This window comes from Henckelia pumila, chromosome 4, assembly GCF_033568475.1.
Source record: "Henckelia pumila isolate YLH828 chromosome 4, ASM3356847v2, whole genome shotgun sequence".
In the NCBI taxonomy this organism is placed as follows: domain Eukaryota; kingdom Viridiplantae; phylum Streptophyta; class Magnoliopsida; order Lamiales; family Gesneriaceae; genus Henckelia; species Henckelia pumila.
The window spans coordinates 79362122-79384789 of NC_133123.1; the positions used below are offsets into that span (position 1 = coordinate 79362122).

At 39.6% G+C, this 22668-nt stretch overlaps 1 protein-coding gene across 1 annotated transcript in view; it reads right to left on the bottom strand.

The window, feature by feature from the left end:
* Positions 1 to 3488: 3488 nt before the first annotated feature.
* The window catches only part of LOC140865047 (uncharacterized), a 31816-nt gene continuing 12636 nt past the window's right edge, over positions 3489 to 22668 (bottom strand). Inside the window, exons 7-9 of the mRNA XM_073269546.1 lie at positions 3817 to 3925; positions 3685 to 3746; positions 3489 to 3546 (exon numbers count right to left, since the gene is read on the bottom strand). Of these exons, the coding sequence (XP_073125647.1) occupies positions 3504 to 3546; positions 3685 to 3746; positions 3817 to 3925 (214 nt within the window). The 3' untranslated portion in view covers positions 3489 to 3503. The remainder of the gene's footprint in view (positions 3547 to 3684; positions 3747 to 3816; positions 3926 to 22668) is intronic.

Below are 22668 nucleotides of genomic sequence, written 5' to 3' on the forward strand. Positions count from 1 at the left end.
CACGGATCACAAGAGTTTGAAGTATTTATTCACTCAGGCGGAGTTGAATATGCGACAGAGACGCTGGATGGATCTTCTGAAGGATTATGATTGTGAAATTAAATATCATCCAGGTTCTGTTAATCTTACTGCTGATGCCATGAGTCGGCAGGTGAGACTTTCTGCACTTCAGACTAGTGAAATATCTCATATGATTCAAGAGTGTTATTCATTGAGTTTTACGCTCAAGCACAAGAAAGGGAGAAATGGGATTCGATTGTATACTATTCTATCTGAGCCAGCATTGTATTCTCGGATCAGAGATGCTCAGATATCTGATGTTAAGACTCAGCGTTTGGCACGTTTAGCCAATGGAGTTAATACATCTGGATTCCATTTTCAGGCAGATGGTTTATTGTGCTTATCTAATCGATTGGTTGTACCTAATGTTGCGGAGCTCAGGAACGATATTCTATCTTAAGCTCACAGGAGTCGCTTATCAGTTCATCCTGGAAGCATGAAAATGTACAAGGACTTGCGAACTAGATTCTGGTGGAAATGGATGAAGAGGAGTGTGTATCAATTTGTTTCGAGATGTTTGGTTTGTCAACAGGTCAAGGCTGAACATCGATGACCAGGTGGATTACTGCAGAATCTTGAGATTCCCGAATGGAAGTGGGAGCACGTGACTATGGACTTTGTTACCCACTTACCTATGACTACACGTCAGTGTGATGCTATCTGGGTCGTTGTTGACCGTTTAACGAAATCAGCACATTTCATTCCTTATAACCGGGAGTATTCTTATGATTGCATGGCACGTTTATACATCCAGGAGATAGTGCGATTACATGGAATTCCAGTGAGCATAGTCAGTGATAGAGATCCGCGATTTACCTCACGTTTTTGGGGTAGTTTTCAGGAGGCATTGGGTACCACTCTGAGTTTGAGCACTACATATCATCCGAAGACTGACGGGCAGTCAGAGCGGACGATTTGTACGCTAGAGGATATGCTACTTTCTTCTGTCATGGATTTTGTCTTATCTTGGCAGGATCAGTTACCTTTGATCGAATTTGCCTACAATAACAGTTATCATTGTATTGATATGGCACCTTTCGAGGCATTGTACGGTCGACGGTGTCGTACTCCGTTATTCTGGGATGAAGTCGGGGAACGACAAGTCGAGGGTCCTGAATTGGTGCAGCAGATTGTAGACAAGGTAGATTTAATCAAGCATAGGATCAAAGTTGCTCAAAATAGACAAGCCAGTTATGCTAATATTCGCCGCAGGCCACTTCAGTTTGAGCCTGGTAAATATGTGTTTCTCCGAGTATCACCTTTCAGGAAGGTGATGAGATTTGGCGTGAAAGGCAAGTTGTCTCCTCGTTTCATTGGGCCTTTCCAAATACTGGAAAAGATCGGAGATGTTGCATATCGTTTGGCTTTACCGCCAAATCTTTCCAGTATACATAATGTTTTTCATGTGTCGTTGCTTCGACAGTATATAGCTGATGAATCTCATGTGATTCAGTCTACTGATATTCAGCTAGAGCCAGATCTGTCTTTTGTTGAACGACCAATCCGTATCCTAGACAGGAAGGAGAAAGTTCTTCGGAACAAGACTATACCACTTGTGATGGTACAGTGGCAGCCTCGAGGCGTTGAAGAAGCAACTTGGGAAACTGAGAGTCGTATGCAAGCAGAATATCCTGAGTTGTTTGCTTTGTACTTTTGATTTACCATGTAAGATGTAATTACAGTTGTTGTAATAAAACATGGTTTGATGTTTCATATTGTTATCTTGATTTGTCTTTAGATGTTATTTCGCGGACGAAATATCTAAAGGTGGGGAGAATGTAGTAACTCAGATTCTATTTTAAGATAATAATATGTTAAACATGATTAAGGGTTAGTAATTAACTGATTCCGGAGTTTAATTTGGGCTTTTGACTTTGGGCCGGATCGGAAGCTCCGAACCCAGATCGAAAGCTCCGATCCCAGCCACTTCGGAAGCTCAGCGCAAGCACCGAGATCGGAAGCTTCGATCCTGGAACGGACGTTCCGATCTCCAGCTGCCAGCAATGCTCGATGACTCAGCCGCGAGTTTTGACAAGTGTTGAACGTAGAGCAGATCGGAAGCTCCGATCGCCCAATCGGATGTTCCGATCCCGACGTGTCGCACATGCACGTAGTGAGATGGATCGGAAGCTCCGATCCTGAAATCGAAAGTTCCGATCCTGGCCGAGAATTTTGCCTATAAATAGGGCTTCTCAGATTCATTTCTAAATACGAATTCCCGAGTTTCTTTCTTCAGTTATATAGTGTGAGATATACACTTAAGGGCCCTATCGGTTATAATAGAGGTTCTGGAATAACCAAGGTGTGGTTATAGTCATCCGGGACTAGCGACTTCAAAGGGCTAACTACGGACGAAGGTATGGTCCGGAAATCTATTTAAGTTTTGGGAGTACTTATTAGCTTAGTTAAGACTTATAGAATTTATGTAGTGATACGGTGAACTTTTGAATATAGGCTTGGAACCTAGGATCTTATTATACTTGACCTAGCCTAGAGGTATGTACACATTGACTGAGATTGCCAGCGACTATAAATGTTTATATGTTGCATTTATTTGGCATTATTATATGACATGATATATGATTTACCGCTTTCTATATTCATATGTCATGTGCATATACACGTTGAGCCTATACCTTATTATACCTGACTATAGAGCCGCTTAGCTCTATACTCGATAGTCTGTCACTGAGAGTATCGCGACGGCGGGGGCATTTATGTCTGTCTACTCTGGTGTACTTGACGAGTGTGGTTGCACCCAGAGGTTGATCCGTACGGTGGCAGCACTCATGTGGCGCCTGTTCTGAGCATGACTTTTCAGATGACCCTGTACCAGTCATCATGTTGCATGCATTATATACATATGTTTACTCATGTAAATGTACTGGGCGTTAGCACTCACGTCCTAGTTGTTATCTTGGACACCCTATTCCATGGGGCAGGTCGCAGGATGGACGGAGCTGGTAGTTCAAGGCAGGACTAGGGAGCAGGAGCCTTGAGGATTTTATACAGCAGGATTCGATATAGCTGTATAATGTTTACTGTTTAAAGATTTCTATTTGGTTGTATCACTACAGATTTAAGCCTGGATTATGTTACTAAGCTGATATGTAAATTATGGTTTTATTTTCGCATATTTTACTCTGTTAAGTTATTTTGCTGTATTAAGTTTAATGCATACTATTGTTTCCAGTTAGTAGGTGATACCATGCAGGGTCACTACATAACTTGTGGAGAGACCGGAGCCACACTTGTGGCCACCTGGGCTGTAGTCCAGGCGGCCCGAAATTTTTTCAGATTTTTGTATATATAAATTTAGAAAAATTTTGGATTAATTTAGTATTAGTCCGGGTAGCTCAATTAAAAATATTAAAAGATTTGAAAGCTTAAAGTTTTAGCCCGGATAGACCAGGAATCCTGGCTCCGCCATTATGTGGACATGCTTATTCCACATGTGAAATCCCACCACCTGTGTCTGCCCTTGTTCTGCAGAAATATCCAACAAAAGATTGTTTTGTTACAAGTTAAAAATGGACCAAATCCAACCAAAGACGATGGTAGGTCGTCCTAAATCCATCCTAGAAGACAAACAAAAAATCACAACAAAGTTCCACGAAAACTTACTTGTTATCAAAAGGATTTGGCATGAGTTCGTAGACAATTGTTGCGACCACATCTCTCTTCAGCTGCACAAAAATGGGATTCAAAAGAGAAATGGATGTTATATGGACCTTTTTTTTTTCCATGCAAAAATACCTGAGTCGCTTCTCCTTTCAACCCAATGTAATGTATTTGAGTTGTATCACCACCAAAGTTATCCGAAAAATGTAAAGTGATGTTTTCCACGCCTTGAAATCTTGAATATCTGATTCGATGCATCAATACAACAGCGAAAAGTCAAAATTGATGACAAATGATCCTCATTGTACTTCAGGATTATGTTTAAAAAAATGCTGAAATCATGTTAATGAGGTAGTTAAAAAGCATAGACACTCCCCTGAAAAGCTAGCAGAAGTAAATTTACCTTGTCTGATACTCTAAACAAATAAGTTATTCAAGTAAACTACTATGAGTACATTCCATTCAAAAAAGTAAAATGAATGCGGACCTGCACATGTTGCATGCTTTGAGCATCTGAAAAGTCAATACCATCCCGATTGATAAATCTGCATTTAAAAGAACATTAAGGTGTCAAAAAAGTGGGTCAGGTTCAGGGACATCAACGTGTAAGAGTTAAAAAGTAACTCGGGAAGCTATGATCCCGCGATTCTCTACTACAGTACATCATAATATATAAAATCTGTCAGCTTAACCACCTAATCAGGAATTGATACAAAAACAGATGTTGCTTGCACGAACTCACACTCACATTTTTGAAGGGCTGGTCCCATCAGCACCACCAACAATGGAAATGCTCTTAATCTTAACATCTGCTGTAAATCTAAAAACAAGATTTAGCGAAGACGAAGATTAATAAAAATTTAAGCAAAATTAAATTAGCAAGTGCTAGCTACAAGTAGAAAAAGTAAATATAGATCAAGCCAACAACGCAAAGGACGATGAAAAGATCAAAATAATAGATAAATCCGCCATGTCAAAACTCTGTTAGGCACTTTGTTATTCTGTCTTATTGGCTCCATGGTTTAGTTTCTTAGTTAAAAAATAAAAGGAGATATTAACAATGTCTTGTCTAGGATAACTGATATCAACACTTACAGAATAAATACAATCAACTCCGGATCGCCATCGTTGCTTTCCAGGTGACCATGTTATGGTTTAAATCTGCATAAAAATCATCGAAGGGATAGGTTTTATGAGAGTGATAAATGTTGGAACACGTTCTCGGATCTGTCAGATCTGATACCCGGAGCAGCGGAAGTTTAAAAATTTTATTTTCTGATCTAGAACGATTCCAGATCATGGGTTTATAAATCCTAACGATTAAAACAAATAAGTAAAATAAAACGCAGTTAAATTTTACCTCTCAAGTCTCAACTTGAGGTTATGGACTCCAACAGATTTCTCTGCTCTTCTTGTAAATCCCAGGAACTGATGACTCGCTCGATCAACTCCTGAATCAGGTCCACGAACAAAATTCTTAATCTCTCTGATAGACTGCACTAGAAAGCTATCAGAAGTTTCTACGAAGAGAATTTAACAGATCTGATCTGTTAAACCATACTGCAATTTTCGAAAATTGCAGACTGGATTTTCGAACACAAAGGGGAGAGGGGGCGGCCGAAACCCTAGGGAGAGAAAGCTCTCTAGGTTTCGAAAATTATGAATTGTTGTGTCTAATTTCTGTACTGCAATAACTTATTTATAATGTGGGCTGCTAATAGCTTAGGGCCCATTAGTCATAAGTTCAAGTCTGACAAGCAAAGCCCGCATGTTCAGAAATTAATATAAAATTCATCATGACTCAAATTGATAAACCAATTTCACCAATGTGTACAGAAACCTTTTTTGCATATTTTAAATTCAAGATAAATTTTCTGAATCCGAATTCAGTGATTTCCAAAAATGACATCCCTATGTCATTTTAGGAAATCTCACTCTCTCTACTCTTTAATAAGAAGTCCTACTTCTCATTTGCTAAATTTAACTCATTAAATTTAATTATCTCAACGGGGATTAGAAAACTATTACTTGCGTAACCCTCAATGGTTCAGGGATACAGCTAGCCATGGGCCCACAACTCCTTGTGACTCGGAACAACAATTTTCGACTTGCCCATCGAATCATGGTAAGAGCGCCTAGCAACATCGCCCCATGATTCCTTAGGTATCACTAATAGTGCCTGCAAGAACCAGTAGGTTTTGGTTAGCGTACAGTACGGTCCCTTCATCCATATATCCCGATCGAATCAACAACCATTGGTATATTGAGAGTCGTTCGAGATTCGATAACTATGCAATACATCTTGAAGATCAAATAGTGACATCGCATGTGCAACTAGGAAACCAAGTAACCTAAAGCACATCATGTACTCTGGCCAGAGATTTTTCACACTAATATCTCCTCAGATCGCATAGGATATCCACACTCGCAAGCGTGTGGTGAATCCTTGACAACAAAGCATCGACTCCTATATGTGTCGTAACTGTACCCAATCTCGACACCTGTTGACCCTCATAGAATCGGTAAACGAGTCAAAGTACAGTACTAGCATATATAGTCTCCATGATGTTTCAAGTAGTAAGGACTAATGGTGTACAGCCAAAACCGCGGACTTATCCACTCAATTAGTGAAAACCACTTAGAAAGTCCAGATAGGATAGTTCGATCATCCATCAAATGAATATTCATTTGCATTCTTCGAACATCTCTATGTTCCATACCAATGAAACGTGGTACTTGGCATCGCAAATGCTAGTCTCAATCTCGAGAGATCCTTATCCTTATTTGCGGACGGCTCAATTGACTAGGAACTGTTTAGAATATACAGTGATTATAAGATGTGTTTCATGACAGTCATTCAAATCTACTATCACATCTTACATGCACTCTAGTATACTCAAGGTCTTTATCTAAACATCGTATAGTACGTCACAACATAATAATATGATAAAAGATAAAGCAAAAGCCAATATAAAAGTGTAAATTATATTAAACAAAGATTGTTTACATATAGAGTCATAAAGGCCCTTAGCCACAAGTTGGCTAACAGGGCACCCACTATTTCAATAAAATGAACAAGGATGGCAAGTAATTTTGAAAGTATAAGCCTTCATGGTGCCATATTTTAAAATCATATTCAAGAACAACAAACTAGTCTTCTATCATTAGAGAAGATGCCCGAGTTTATGCAATTTTCTAGATCAAAAACATAATCTTGATTCTACTGGCATACATGACCTTTTTTGGAATTGTGTTGAAACATTGGTGTGTTTGCAGATTGGCCAACCCGAATACATATAATACGATTTGCAATAAGTTTTGTATTGAAATAATAATAATAATAATAATAATAATAATAAATCATGATACTCATTATTTGAATTTCATGACAGGAAGTTCAAATTTTTTTAAACTTGATGGCTTAATGTTCAGTAATCAGCTTTATGATATCTACTGAACGATTTTACCACTGTGTTTCTTGTGTTGAATTTGCGATGGATATTTATGTCTCAACTAATAAGCATATGATTCTTCTTCAAGACCACACAGGTTGATAATCTCAATGGTGTGTGAGTCTATCCTTGCAAGTGGAGATGTCTTCCTCGAGAGATCGTATTCGAGATTCTTTTACGTCTTCCAGCTCAAGTTATACATGATGTTATGAGGCGTGTTTACGATGAGTGTGTTGGATCTCGGATCTCTATCGTACCCAAAACGCAGCGAAAGTTTAAATTTAATTTTGACGTTCAAAATTTTCTTGGACACTCGTATGGTTTAAATAAATGTACGTAGGGAGTTAAGAGATTTATACCTATCAATCTTAAAAGATTGACGATGGCTCCAACTATTTCGAAAATAGCTCTTGTTGTAAATCCCTACGAACAATCAACTGGATTTTTCCTCCTTTCTTCAAATCAGGTCCACGACCGGATTTCCTGTTCCTCTTCTAATTCGCACTTAAAAGAAGAAGAAATTTAACGAAGAGAAAAGGAAGAATATGACTGGCCGAAGAGAGCAGAACCAGAGAGGAGAGAGCTTCGAACAGAAGAGCATTACAGAGAAGAAACCATTTCTCCTCTTCTTAAATGTCTCAACCCCAATCAATTGAAATATTGATTGGGGTGAGTAAATGAGTTGTCGGGAGACAACTCATTTATTTCCTTTCTTTTATTTTTATTTTTTTTAAATTATAATAATATAATATATTATTATAAACATAAGGTCCCACGTTCATAAATATATATATTTATATATATCCGTATATATATATCGTATATATATATATATATATATATATATATATATATATATATATATATATATATTGAGTGAGTCCTTAAAAATTCGAGTCCAACTCGGAAAAATTAATTAAACCCTTTTAATTAATTTTGCTCTCAAATTTCTATAAGCCTTTATAAACCATTTATAAAGCTTATCTATCGATCCAGTCAAATTTGTTTAACATAAATTCAACTCTTTGAATTTATTATCTCAACGGAAACAGGGAAACCAGTACTTGTGTAACCCTCAATGGTTCAGGGATACAACTAGCTGTAGGTCCAGGCTTACCCTTATTAGCCTCATTCTATGCATCAACTCCTTGATCATAAAATGTCAGAACTCATTTCTGATATAACCCATCGAATCATGGTAAGAGCGTTAAGTAGCACCGCCCCATGATTCACTAGGTATCACTGATAGTGCCTGAAATAACCAGTCGATTATGGTTAACGTACAGTACAGTCCCTTCATCTCATATATCCCGATCGAAACTGCAACCATTGGTTCATCGAGGGTTGCATGTGAATTTCGATAACGATGTGATGTTTTTTAGAATATATAGTGGCATTGCATGTGTAACTGGGTAAACATTTTACTTTACTACACATCTTACACTCTGGCCAGAGATTACATGCACTATTATCTCACTTGATCACATAGGATATCTACACCCGTAGGTGAGCGGTGAATCATCGACTACAATGCACTGGCTCCTACATGTGTAGCAACTGTACCCAACCTCGCCACCTGATGACCCTCATGGAGTCGGTAAATGAGTCAAAGTAAAGTCCTAGCATGTAGAACCTCAGTGTTGTCCCGGGTCGTAAGGACTAATGGTGTATAACCATAACCACGGACTTATCCACTCGATGAATGATAACCACTTGGGAAGTCCGAGGGAGGGTAGTTCAGTGAACTCATCGTATGAGCACCAATCTGTATGATTGAACATCTCTATGTCCATACCAATGAAACATGGTACACATCATCACAGATTCTAGTCTCGAGCTCGAGCGATCCTTATCCTTATTTTGGACGGCCCAATCGACTAGGAACTTTATTTAGAATATACAGTAATTAATAATATGTGTTTCATGATTGTCATCATATGTACAACCTCATATCTTACTATAGTATATTCAAGGTCTTTATCTATGCAACTTGCATGGGTATACAGATAAAAAAAATTCCAGATAAAAGATTAATTATATTAAAATAAAGATTGTTATTATACTTGAGTCAATAAAATCTCTGACCAACATTTGGCTTGTAGGGCATCTACTCTAACAATCTCCCTCTTGCCCTAAAGCCAACTACTAATTAGTTTTAATCCCATTGTTTCGCGATGCTTCTCAAACAATGGTCCTGGCAAGGGCTTTTTTAGTGGATCAGCAAATTATCTGTAGAGGCAACTCTCTCGATTGATATGTCTCCTCTTCCCACAATCTCCCGAATGATGTGGAATTTCCTCAGTATGTGTTTGGATCGCTGATGAGACATTGGTTCCTTTGCCTGAGCAATGGAACCAGTGTTGTCACAGTACACCGGGACTGAATTAACTCCATTTGGAATAACGCCCAACTCTTGGACAAAATTCCTCATCCAAACTGCCTCTTTGGCTACAGCAGATGCTGCTATGTATTCAGCCTCAGTGGTGGAATCCGCAACTGTATCTTGCTTGGAACTCTTCCAAGAGACAGCAGCACCATTAAGCATGAATACAAAACCAGAATTCAATTTCGAATCATCCACGTCACATTGGATGCTAGAATCAGTATAGTCTTCCAATTTTAATTCTCCACCCCCATAAACCATGAACAAATTCTTAGTCCTTCTCAAGTACTTAAGAATATCTTTCACGGCTTTCCAATGCAATGGACCAGGGTTAGCCTGATATCTGCTTGCAACACTCAGAGCATATGATATATCAGGACGCGTTGATATCATACCATACATGATACTACCAATTGTTGATGCATAGGGAACACGTGTCATCATCTCTATCTCTTCATCAGTCTTAGGACACATTGATTTAGATAGAGTAACACCATGACACATTGGTAAGTATCCTCTCTTGGACTCTTCCATAGAGAATCTTTTAAGTATGCTATCAATATACGTGACTTGGGTGAGCCCCAGCATCTTCTTTTCGATCTATCTCTATAGATTTGTATTCCCAATACATAGGATGCTTCACCCATATTTTTCATGGAGAATTTACTTGCTAACCATACTTTAGTTGATTGCAATAATCCTATATCATTCCCAATTAGGAGGATATCATCAACGTAAAGTACTAGGAATGTCACTGCATTCCCACTAACTTTCTTGTACACACATGGTTCCTCAGGATTTTTAACAAAAACAAACTCTTTGATAGTGTTATCAAATCTGAGATTCCAACTCCTAGATGCCTGCTTGAGACCGTAGATCGATCTCTGAAATTTGCATACCTTATGCTCACTTCCCACTGATGTGAAACCCTCAGGTTGAGACATATAGATCTCTTCTTTAATGCCTCCATTGAGGAATGCTGTTTTTACATCCATCAGCCATATTTCATAGTCATACCATGCAGCTATGGCTAGCAATATTCTAATTGACTTGAACATAGCGACTGGTGAAAAGGTTTCCTCATAGTCAACTCCTTGTCTTTGAGTATAGCCTTTTGCCACTAGTCTTGCTTTTAAGGTCAATACCTTCCCATCCGCCCCAAGTTTTCTCTTGTAAATCCATTTGCATCCTATGGGAACAATTCTCTCAGGTGGATCTACTAAAGTCCATACTTGGTTTGAATACATGGAGTCCATTTCGGACTGCATAGCTTCAAGCCATTTAGATGATTCAGCATCAGATATTGCTTCTTTGAAGTTTCGTGGATCGCATCCATCATTAGGCTCATCATGGCCTTGTTCATGAAGAAGCGTATATCTTGCAGGCGGTCTGATTATTCTTTCAGATCTTCTAGGTATGTGTGACTCAACTACTGGCTGTTGGAGATTGGGTTCAACTTCTACATGTTGGAAAACTGGCGAGTTCCCAGACCAATTACGATTGATACCCGGTGCAGCGGAAGTTTAAAAATTTTTCATGGAACGTTTCCATGGTATGGGTATCAACCGTTCATCGATTGAATTACGTGTGTGTAAAATTTAAATAACAATTAAATAAATTTTACCTCAAATCTCGCAACGAGATTAATGGACACCAACAGAACAATTCTGCTCTTGTTGTCTCTCCCTGGAACCGATGAACGCCTTCAATCAGGTCCACGAACAGAGGTTTAATCCCTCTGATAGATTGCACTAGAAAATCTATCAGAAGTTTTCTGCGAAGAGAATACACGAATTTGATTCGTTATTCCTTACTGCGATTCAAAATCACAGACCGGAATTTTCTCTGACAGAGTAGGGAGGGGGCGGCCAAAAACGTTTTTGAGAGGCTAGGGTTTTCGAAAAATTGCTCTCAAAATAATGACCTGTTGTGTGTAATTTCTGTACTGAAATAACTTATTTATAATGCAGGCCACTAACACCTTAGGGCCCATTAGTCATAAGCTGGGGCCCGACAAGCAAAGCCCGCTCGTTCAGAAATTAATATAAAATTCATCGTGACTCCGATTGATGAAACGATTTCACCAATGTGCACAGAAACCATTTCTGCACGTTTTAAAGTCAAAATAAATTTTCCTGAATCCGAATTCAGTGGTTTCCAAAAATGTCCATCCCTATGTCATTTTAGGAAATCCTACTCCCTTACTCTTATTTAAGAAGTCCAACTCCTTAGTTCATTAAATTTAACTCTTTAAATTTAACTATCTCAACGGGGATTAAAACTCCATTACACTGTGTGACCCTCAATGGTTCAGGGATACAGCTAGCCGTGGGCTCACAACTCCTTGTGACTCGGAACAACACTTTCCGACTTGCCCAACGAATCATGGTAAAGCGCCTAGCAACATCGCCCCATGATTCCCTAGGTATCACTGATAGTGCCTACAAGAACCAGTAGATTTTGGTTAGCGTACAGTACGGTCCCTTCATCCATATATCCCGATCGAATCAACAACCATTGGTATATCGAGAGTCGCTCAAGATTCGATAACTATGCAATGCATCTTGAAGATCAAATTAGTGACATCGCATGTGCTACTAAGAAACCATTTCTTAAATCACATCAAGTACTCTGGCCAGAGATTTGTCACACTAATATCTCCTCAGATCGCATAGGATATCCACACTCGCAAGTATGTGGTGAATCCTTGACAACAATGCATTGACTCCTATATGTGTCGTAACTGTACCCAATCTCGACACCTGATGACCCCTTCAGAGTCGGTAAACGAGTCAAAGCACAGTACTAGCATATAGAGTCTCCATGATGTTTCAAGTCGTAAGGACTAATGGTGTACAACCAAAACCGCGGACTTTATCCACTCGATAAGTGATAACCACTTGGAAAGTCCGGATAGGGTAGTTCGACTATTCATCCTATGAATATCCATTTGCATGCTTCGAACATCTCCATGTTCCCTACCAATGAAACGTGGTACTCAGCATCGCAAATGCTAGTCTCAAACTCGAGCGATCCTTATCCTTATTATCGGACGGCTCAATCGACTAGGAACGGTTTTTATACAGTGACTATAAGATGTATTTCATGATAGACATCTCCATGTTCTACCACATCTTACATACACTATAGTATATTCAAGGTCTTTATCAAAACAACAATAGTATATCCAAATATAACAATATGAAGTAATATAAAGTCATTGCCATAAAAGTGTAAATAATATTAAACAAAAGATTGTTTATACAAAGAGTCAACAAAGCCCATAGCCACACAGTTGGCTCACTGGGCACCCACTCTTACAATCTCCCACTTGCCCTATAGCCAACTAGTCATACTACGTAGACCCATTGCTTCGCGATGTTTGTCAAACAATGGTCCTGGCAAAGGCTTAGTAAGTGGATCAGCGATATTGTCTGCAGAGGCCACTCGTTCGACACTGATGTCTCCTCTTTCCACAATCTCCCGGATTATGTGGTATTTCCTCAGTACGTGTTTGGATCTTTGATGAGACCTTGGTTCCTTTGCTTGAGCAACGGCACCCGTGTTGTCGCAGTACACCGGGACTGGACCAACAAATTCAGGAATGACGCCCAACTCTTGGACGAAATTCCTCATCCAAACGGCCTCTTTAGCAGCAGCTGATGCTGCAATGTATTCAGCCTCAGTGGTGGAATCCGCTGTGGTGTCCTGCTTGGAACTCTTCCAAGAGACAGCACCGCCATTGAGCATGAACACAAATCCAGAGGTTGACTTCGAGTCATCCACATCACTTTGGAAGCTAGAGTCGGTATAGCCTTCCAGTTTGAGTTCTCGTCCTCCATAAACCATGAACATATTCTTAGTCCTTCGCAAGTACTTAAGAATGTCCTTCACGGCTTTCCAATGCATCTGACCAGGATTAGACTGATATCTGCTCGTGACACTCAGAGCAAATGCTACATCCGGTCTGGTAGATATCATCCCATACATGATACTACCTATAGCTGACGCATATGGTACATGTGTCATATTCTCTATCTCTGCATCAGTCTTGGGACACATAGACTTGGATAGAGAAACTCCATGACACATGGGTAGATGTCCTCTCTTGGACCCATCCATTGAAAACCGTTTCAATATGGTATCGATGTAGGTTGATTGAGTGAGTCCTATCATTCTCTTAGATCTATCCCTATAGATCTGTATCCCAAGAATGTAGGATGCCTCACCCAAATCCTTCATCGAAAATCTACCTGATAACCATATCTTTGTTGACTGCAACATCCCTACATCATTCCCAATGAGTAGGATGTCATCAACATAAAGTACTAAGAATGTCACCGCATCCTTAACTACTTTTTTGTACACGCAAGGTTCCTCCGGGTTCTTGATGAAACCAAAGTCTTTAATTGTTTCATCAAATTTCTGGTTCCAACTTCTTGATGCTTGTTTTAGACCATAAATTGATCTCTGAAGCTTGCATACCTTATGCTCGCTTCCTATGGATGTGTACCCCTCAGGCTGCTTCATATAGATTTCTTCCTTAATGTCTCCATTAAGAAAAGCAGTCTTCACATCCATTTGCCATATCTCATAGTCATACCATGCAGCTATGGCAATAAGGATTCTTATGGACTTGAACATAGCAACTGGTGAAAAGGTTTCATCATAGTCAACTCCTTGCCTTTGAGTATAACCTTTCGCCACCAATCGCGCCTTGTAGGTCAATACCTTACCATCAGGCCCAAGCTTTCTTTTGTAGATCCATTTACACCCTATTGGAACAATTCCATCGGGAGGATCCACTAAAGTCCAGACTTGGTTAGTATGCATCGAATCCAATTCTGACTGCATAGCTTCAAGCCATAAATTCGAATCCGCATCAGAAATTGCTTCCTTGAAGCTTCTTGGATCACATCCAATGTCGGGTTCATCTTGACCCTCTTCAAGAAGAAGACCATATCGAACTGGAGGTCTAGAAGTCCTCTCGGATCTTCTAGGTGCAGGCGTGTCCAGCAATGGTTCCTGAGGTGTGGGATCGTTATTTTGTATTTCGGGTTCTTCTCGAACTTCTTCGAGTTCCATCATCTCGCCTTTCTTATCCAATAAGAACTCCTTCTCCAAGAAGGTGGCATTCCGCGAAACAAACACCTTTGTTTCAGCAGGATAATAGAAATAATATCCGATTGAATTCTTCGGATACCCCACAAAATAACACAAGCTGGATCGACTATCCAACTTATCTCCCACTGTCCGCTTCACGTAAGCAGGACATCCCCAAATCCTCAAGTACGAATACTTAGGAGCTTTGCCATTCCATAACTCGTATGGTGTTTTGTCCACTGCTTTAGTGTGGACGTTGTTCAACAACAATACCGCCGTTTCAAGCGCATAGCCCCAAAACGAAGGTGGAAGCTCAGTGAAGCTCATCATGGATCGAACCATGTCCAACAAAGTTCGATTACGACGCTCCGATACACCATTAAGCTGTGGTGTCATAGGAGGAGTCCACTGAGAGAGAATCCCATTCTCTTTCAGATAGTCCAAAAACTCGGTACTCAAGTATTCTCCACCTCGATCCGATCGAAGTGCTTTAATACTTTTACCTAGCTTGTTTTCTACTTCAGCCTTGAATTCTTTGAACTTTTCAAATGCTTCAGACTTATATTTCATTAAATATAAATACCCATACCTTGAATAATCGTCAGTAAAGGTAATGAAGTAGGTGTGGCCATATTGAGTCCCAACTCTAAATGGTCCACAAACATCTGTATGGATCAAATCCAACAGATTTTGACTACGTTCAGGCTTCCCCTTAAAAGGAGATTTAGTCATTTTCCCTTTTAGGCAGGATTCACAACTAGGTAGAGAGTTAATATCAGACATATCAAACATGCCCTCTCCCACTAGCTTGTTCATCCTCCTTGAGGAAATATGACCTAGTCTAGCGTGCCAAAGGTTTGCCGGGTTTTGACTATCGATTTTCCTTTTGTTTGTTGTCGCCGGTTTGTCAATACAATTTACTGGAACGTCTTTTAGTTTTAAATTGTATAGATCGTTTTCAAGTTGTCCATTTCCAATTAAACATTCATTCTTGTAAATACTGCAAATCCCATTCACAAAATTACAAGAATAACCATCTCTATCAAGCATAGAAATAGAAATAATGTTTTTAATTAAATCTGGCACAAATAAAACATCTCTCAACAATAATTTAAAACCATTCTGCAAAATCAAACAAACATCTCCAATGGCCGTAGCTTCAACTCTGGAACCATTCCCGAGCCTCAGCTGGGTCTCACCCATTCTAAGCCTGCGACTTCTTGTCATCACCTGCAAATCATTGCAAATGTGAGAACCACATCCGGTATCCAATACCCAAGAAGTTGTATTAAGTGACATGTTTATTTCGATATAGAACATACCCTTTGCAGTTCCCAACTGCTCAAGATACTCCTTGCAGTTGCGCTTCCAATGACCCGGCTTCTTGCAGTAATGGCAAACATCCTTGGATTTTCCATCGTTTGAAGCCTTTGTCTTTTGCTTCTTCTCGGGTTCCACTTTCTTGGGTGGGGCAGAACGTTTCTTGCCCTTCATACTTGGCCCCTTCTTAGCAGAAGATGAGGAGCCCACCAAGAAAGCTGGCTTATCCTTCTTAAGTGTGGATTCATATGTAACGAGCATATTGACCATCTCTTCAAGGGTGGCCTCTATCTTGTTCATATTAAAATTTATCACGAATCCATCAAATGAAGAAGGAAGAGATAGAAGCAGCAAGTCCACATTGAGTTCATGCTCCAACACCAAATCAAGGGTCGCTAACTTCTGTATGAGCCAAATCACTCGTACCCCATGATCACGGACCGAAGTCCCTTCACGCATGCGGCACGTCATCAACTCCTTAACAGTAGAGAACCTTTCAGCCCTCGACTGAGCCCCAAAAAGTTCCTTGAGTTGCGTGTGAATGTCAGCAGCATTCACCGTGTCCTCAAATCGCCTCTGGAGTTCATCAGACATCGAGGCTTGCATATAGCATTTGGTCTTGATGTCATGGTCACACCATGCATCAAGTTTGGCCAATTCCTCCGGACTTATGTCAGCTGGTGCTTCCTTCGGAGGTGCTTTCTCTAACACGTAGAGCATTTTCTCCGAAGTTAAGACAATCTTCAACTTTCGGAACCATTCCGTATAGTTGGCGCCAGTCAGCTTGTTTTGTTCGAGGATCGAGAATAAAGGATTTCGCGAATTCATTGTATGAAATACTGAAAAGGAAAAACAGACATATATCAATGATTGTTTAACAATTTACTAAGACATAAAATAGGCGAATTTAATTTTATGAATCTCACTCCCACTATTTTAACGATTTCACCACCCTCTAGTGAAAACGGGAAACTTTTTCCTTAGTGAGAACATGGAGTCCAATTGACAAACTTATGGTCCCGAATAATATCAGCCAACCATAATTCTCAAAAGGTAGAGCCCAATTGCTTCCAAAGCAACCCCCATGTATTTACCTCATGTCCAATAAGGGCCCAATAATATGACGCCGTTTAAAGTGACATGTCAAGATGACCCATCAATATTAAGTTGTGATGGACGGTCGCCATGTGGATCCCCCAATAATATGAGCCGATCCCATGGGAGTTCCACCCAACTTACAACATTTGTCGATCCAATGTACAGCTTTCCGACGAACGGGCCCCCCCAATAATATGAGCCGGACCGTATCCGCGGGTAGCATCACATACATTGACCGTTGATGGAAGGTAGGAACATTTAAACAATATTTAAATTTCCTTTATTTATCTTGATATAAATTTTAAATCATATTTAAAATGAGGGATTTTATTTATAAAAATATTTGTCTCATCATTTTAATTTATTGCATGCATTGCCGGATTCACGCAATTTATGTCTAAACATGCATACAATCATAATATCACATATTATATAGGATGATCGATTCCATTTCTAATTGACCCGTGGTTGCCAATCACGGGTCTTAGTCCAATCCTAGGTAATATGCAGTATGCAAATGCAATCCTATTACATATGCTTCCAATTTACATTTCTTCAGTCTTCATTGTCTGCTGGGCCCACCATCTTCAAATCTTGATCTCCCACTAAATCTAATGTATTTACAATTAAATAACAATGACAAGTAGGGGATACATTTTTAGGGGGTGGGAACGGGCTATAAACCAAGCCCACTTTTATTACATATGACATTCATATCGGGCCATAAACCAGGCCCATTAATAAAACCAACAACAATAAAGACAAAATGTAAATTCCTAACATACACCTACAAAATTGGTCATGGCAATCGATCATCCTTATCCAATAACATTTAATTCAAAATTAATTTATTGGATAACATGCTGTGGCAATTCAAATTTAAACAAGATAAAATCATATTTTATATATAAAATCACATTTCACATATAAAATCATATTTTATCTCCATATCAAATAAAATCATATTTTATCTATAAAATCCAATTTTACAAATAAAATCATATTTTATCTAATATATCATAAGATCATATCTTATCATCAATTGTACCAAAATAATTGATTTCAAAATTCAATTTACGGATAAAATATTAAAATTTTCCAAAAATTCAAATTTATCCAAAATCAATTTTAAAATTTACGGACTCGAACAATTCGATCCGAAATCTCGTGAACCAATCAAAAACAATTTTTGACCGGACCAAAAATAAAATTTTAAATATTAAAATTAATAAAAATTAAAAATTAATTTTTCCCGCGGGCCACCCGGGACACTCCCGGGTTGGCCCGCACCCGGGGCGTGGGCCGGGGGCAGCCCGGCTGCCCCCTTAGGGCAGCGCCTGGCGCCGCCTGGGCGGCGCCGAGCGCCGCCCTGCGCAGCGCCCAGCGCTGCCCTGGGCGGCGCCGTGCGCCGCCCTGGGCGGCGACGGTCGCCGCCTTGGGCGGCGCTGTGCGCCCCCTTTGGGCGGCGCCGTGCGCCGCCCGGGGCAGCAACAATTGCTGCCCCACCGGGCAGCGATCCAATCGCTGCCCGGGTTTTGCCCCGAAAAAAATTTTTTTATTAAAAATATTTATTTTGTTTCATAAACCGAGACTCAAAAATTTTGTACAATTGATTATTCAATCGATTGATCTGAGCAACCTGGCTCTGATACCACTGTTGGAAAACTGGCGAGTTCCCAGACCAATTACGATTGATACCCGGTGCAGCGGAAGTTTAAAAATTTTTCATGGAACGTTTCCATGGTATGGGTATCAACCGTTCATCGATTGAATTACGTGTGTGTAAAATTTAAATAACAATTAAATAAATTTTACCTCAAATCTCGCAACGAGATTAATGGACACCAACAGAACAATTCTGCTCTTGTTGTCTCTCCCTGGAACCGATGAACGCCTTCAATCAGGTCCACGAACAGAGGTTTAATCCCTCTGATAGATTGCACTAGAAAATCTATCAGAAGTTTTCTGCGAAGAGAATACACGAATTTGATTCGTTATTCCTTACTGCGATTCAAAATCACAGACCGGAATTTTCTCTGACAGAGTAGGGAGGGGGCGGCCAAAAACGTTTTTGAGAGGCTAGGGTTTTCGAAAAATTGCTCTCAAAATAATGACCTGTTGTGTGTAATTTCTGTACTGAAATAACTTATTTATAATGCAGGCCACTAACACCTTAGGGCCCATTAGTCATAAGCTGGGGCCCGACAAGCAAAGCCCGCTCGTTCAGAAATTAATATAAAATTCATCGTGACTCCGATTGATGAAACGATTTCACCAATGTGCACAGAAACCATTTCTGCACGTTTTAAAGTCAAAATAAATTTTCCTGAATCCGAATTCAGTGGTTTCCAAAAATGTCCATCCCTATGTCATTTTAGGAAATCCTACTCCCTTACTCTTATTTAAGAAGTCCAACTCCTTAGTTCATTAAATTTAACTCTTTAAATTTAACTATCTCAACGGGGATTAAAACTCCATTACACTGTGTGACCCTCAATGGTTCAGGGATACAGCTAGCCGTGGGCTCACAACTCCTTGTGACTCGGAACAACACTTTCCGACTTGCCCAACGAATCATGGTAAAGCGCCTAGCAACATCGCCCCATGATTCCCTAGGTATCACTGATAGTGCCTACAAGAACCAGTAGATTTTGGTTAGCGTACAGTACGGTCCCTTCATCCATATATCCCGATCGAATCAACAACCATTGGTATATCGAGAGTCGCTCAAGATTCGATAACTATGCAATGCATCTTGAAGATCAAATTAGTGACATCGCATGTGCTACTAAGAAACCATTTCTTAAATCACATCAAGTACTCTGGCCAGAGATTTGTCACACTAATATCTCCTCAGATCGCATAGGATATCCACACTCGCAAGTATGTGGTGAATCCTTGACAACAATGCATTGACTCCTATATGTGTCGTAACTGTACCCAATCTCGACACCTGATGACCCCTTCAGAGTCGGTAAACGAGTCAAAGCACAGTACTAGCATATAGAGTCTCCATGATGTTTCAAGTCGTAAGGACTAATGGTGTACAACCAAAACCGCGGACTTTATCCACTCGATAAGTGATAACCACTTGGAAAGTCCGGATAGGGTAGTTCGACTATTCATCCTATGAATATCCATTTGCATGCTTCGAACATCTCCATGTTCCCTACCAATGAAACGTGGTACTCAGCATCGCAAATGCTAGTCTCAAACTCGAGCGATCCTTATCCTTATTATCGGACGGCTCAATCGACTAGGAACGGTTTTAGAATATACAGTGACTATAAGATGTATTTCATGATAGACATCTCCATGTTCTACCACATCTTACATACACTATAGTATATTCAAGGTCTTTATCAAAACAACAATAGTATATCCAAATATAACAATATGAAGTAATATAAAGTCATTGCCATAAAAGTGTAAATAATATTAAACAAAAGATTGTTTATACAAAGAGTCAACAAAGCCCATAGCCACACAGTTGGCTCACTGGGCACCCACTCTTACACTACAGTCGTGGTCGTATCTCGAATTTCCTCGAGTTCTATCATTTTGCCTTTTCTATCTAATAGAAACTCCTTCTCCAAGAAGGTGGCATTTCTAGAAACAAACACATTTGCTTCTTTTGGATGATAGAAATAATATACAACAGAGTTCTTTGGATATCCCACGAAGTAGCACAAAATGGATCTACTATCCAATTTGTCTCCCACTATCTGCTTCACATAAGCAGGACATCCCCATATTCTTAGATAAGAATATTTGGGAACCTTTCCCATCCATATCTCATATGATGTTTTATCTACTGCCTTCGTATGGACATTATTCAACAACATTGCCGCAGTTTCAAGCGCAAAGCCCCAAAACGATCTAGGCAATTCAGTGAATCCCATCATAGATTGAATCATGTCCATCAAAGTTTGATTTCGTCTTTCAGAAACACCATTCAATTGTGGCGTTCCTGGTGGAGTCCACTGTAAGAGAATCCCATTCTCTTTAAGATAGTTCAAAAATTCAGTACTCAAGTATTCTCCACCTCGATCAGATCGGAGTGTTTTAATACTTTTACCCAATTGTTTCTCTACTTCACATCTGAATTCTTTGAACTTTTCAAATGCTTCAAACTTGTATTTCATCAAATACACATACTCATACCTCGAAAAATCATCAGTAAAGGTAATGAAGTAGGACTTCCCATATTTAGTGCTAACATTTAGCGGGCCACATACGTCTGTGTGGATCAAATCCAAAAGACCATGTGCACGTTCTACATTCCCATTAAAGGGAGTCTTGGTCATTTTTTTCTTCAGACAAGATTCACAAGTAGGTAGAGAGTTTATATCTGACATGTCGAACATGCCCTCTCCCACTAACTTGTGCATCCTTCTTTGAGAAATATGACCTAGTCTAGCGTGCCATATATGTGCAGGGTTTTGACTATCTTGTCTTCTTTTGTTTGTTGTTATTGTTTGGACATTGTTTAATGGAATATCTTCTAATTTTAAGTTATAGAGATCTTTTTGTAATTCACCAGTTCCAATCAAACATTCATTCTTATATATAGTGCAAACACCTTTTGCAAAAATACAAGAATAACCATCTCTATCAAGCATAGAAATAGAAATAATGTTTTTAACCAAATCAGAAACATACAAAACATCTCTCAAAAGCAACTTAAAATCATTGTTTAATATTAAAATAATATCTCCTTTGGCCTTGGCAATAACCCTTGCTCCATTTCCAAGTCTTAGAAAGGTCTCACCTTCTCTAAGTTTCTTGCTTCTTGTCATCACCTGCAAATCATTGCATAGATGAGAACCACATCCGGTATCCAATACCCAAGAAGAAGAATTCATTGAGATATTAATTTCAATATAAAACATACCATGGCCAGAACGCTTCTGGGCAAGATATTCAGTGCAATTACGCCTCCAATGTCCAGGCTTGTTGCAGTGGAAACAGACTTGTTCTGATTTATTTGGCCTTTTGGGCCCTAGAGCAGGTTTCTTGTATGGCTTCTTATTAGGCTTGTTCTTAACTGCAGGGACAGAATGCTTCTTTCCCTTGTTTTGGGCTCCCTTTTTCGTCCCAGACGACGAGCCCAAAAGTAGAACAGGTTTTTCTTTCTTGATTATGGCCTCATAATTAACAAGCATATTGACCAACTCTTCAAGGGTGGCCTCTATCTTGTTCATATTAAAATTAACCACAAATCCGTCGAACGAGGAAGGTAAAGACAACAAAAGAATATCAGTCGAGAGCTCATGAGGCATAACCATATCGAGTCCCACTAATTTCTCAACTAACCCAATCATCATAACACCATGCTCATGGACCGAAGCCCCTTCTCGCAAGCGTGTAGTCATAAGTTCTTTCACAGTTGCGTGTCTTTCTGATCGAGTTTGAACACCGTATAACTCTTTCAGATGAAAGTGAATGTCAGCAGCATTCGCAGCATCCTCGAACCGCATTTGCAGTTCATTCGACATAGAAGCCAGGATGTAGCTCTTAGCTTGGAGATCATGGTCCCACCATTTCTCAAGCTTGGCTAACTCAGTCTCACTGATGTTAGGAGCTGCTTCCTTCGGTGGCTTCTTTTCAAGAACATACGCAATCCTCTCA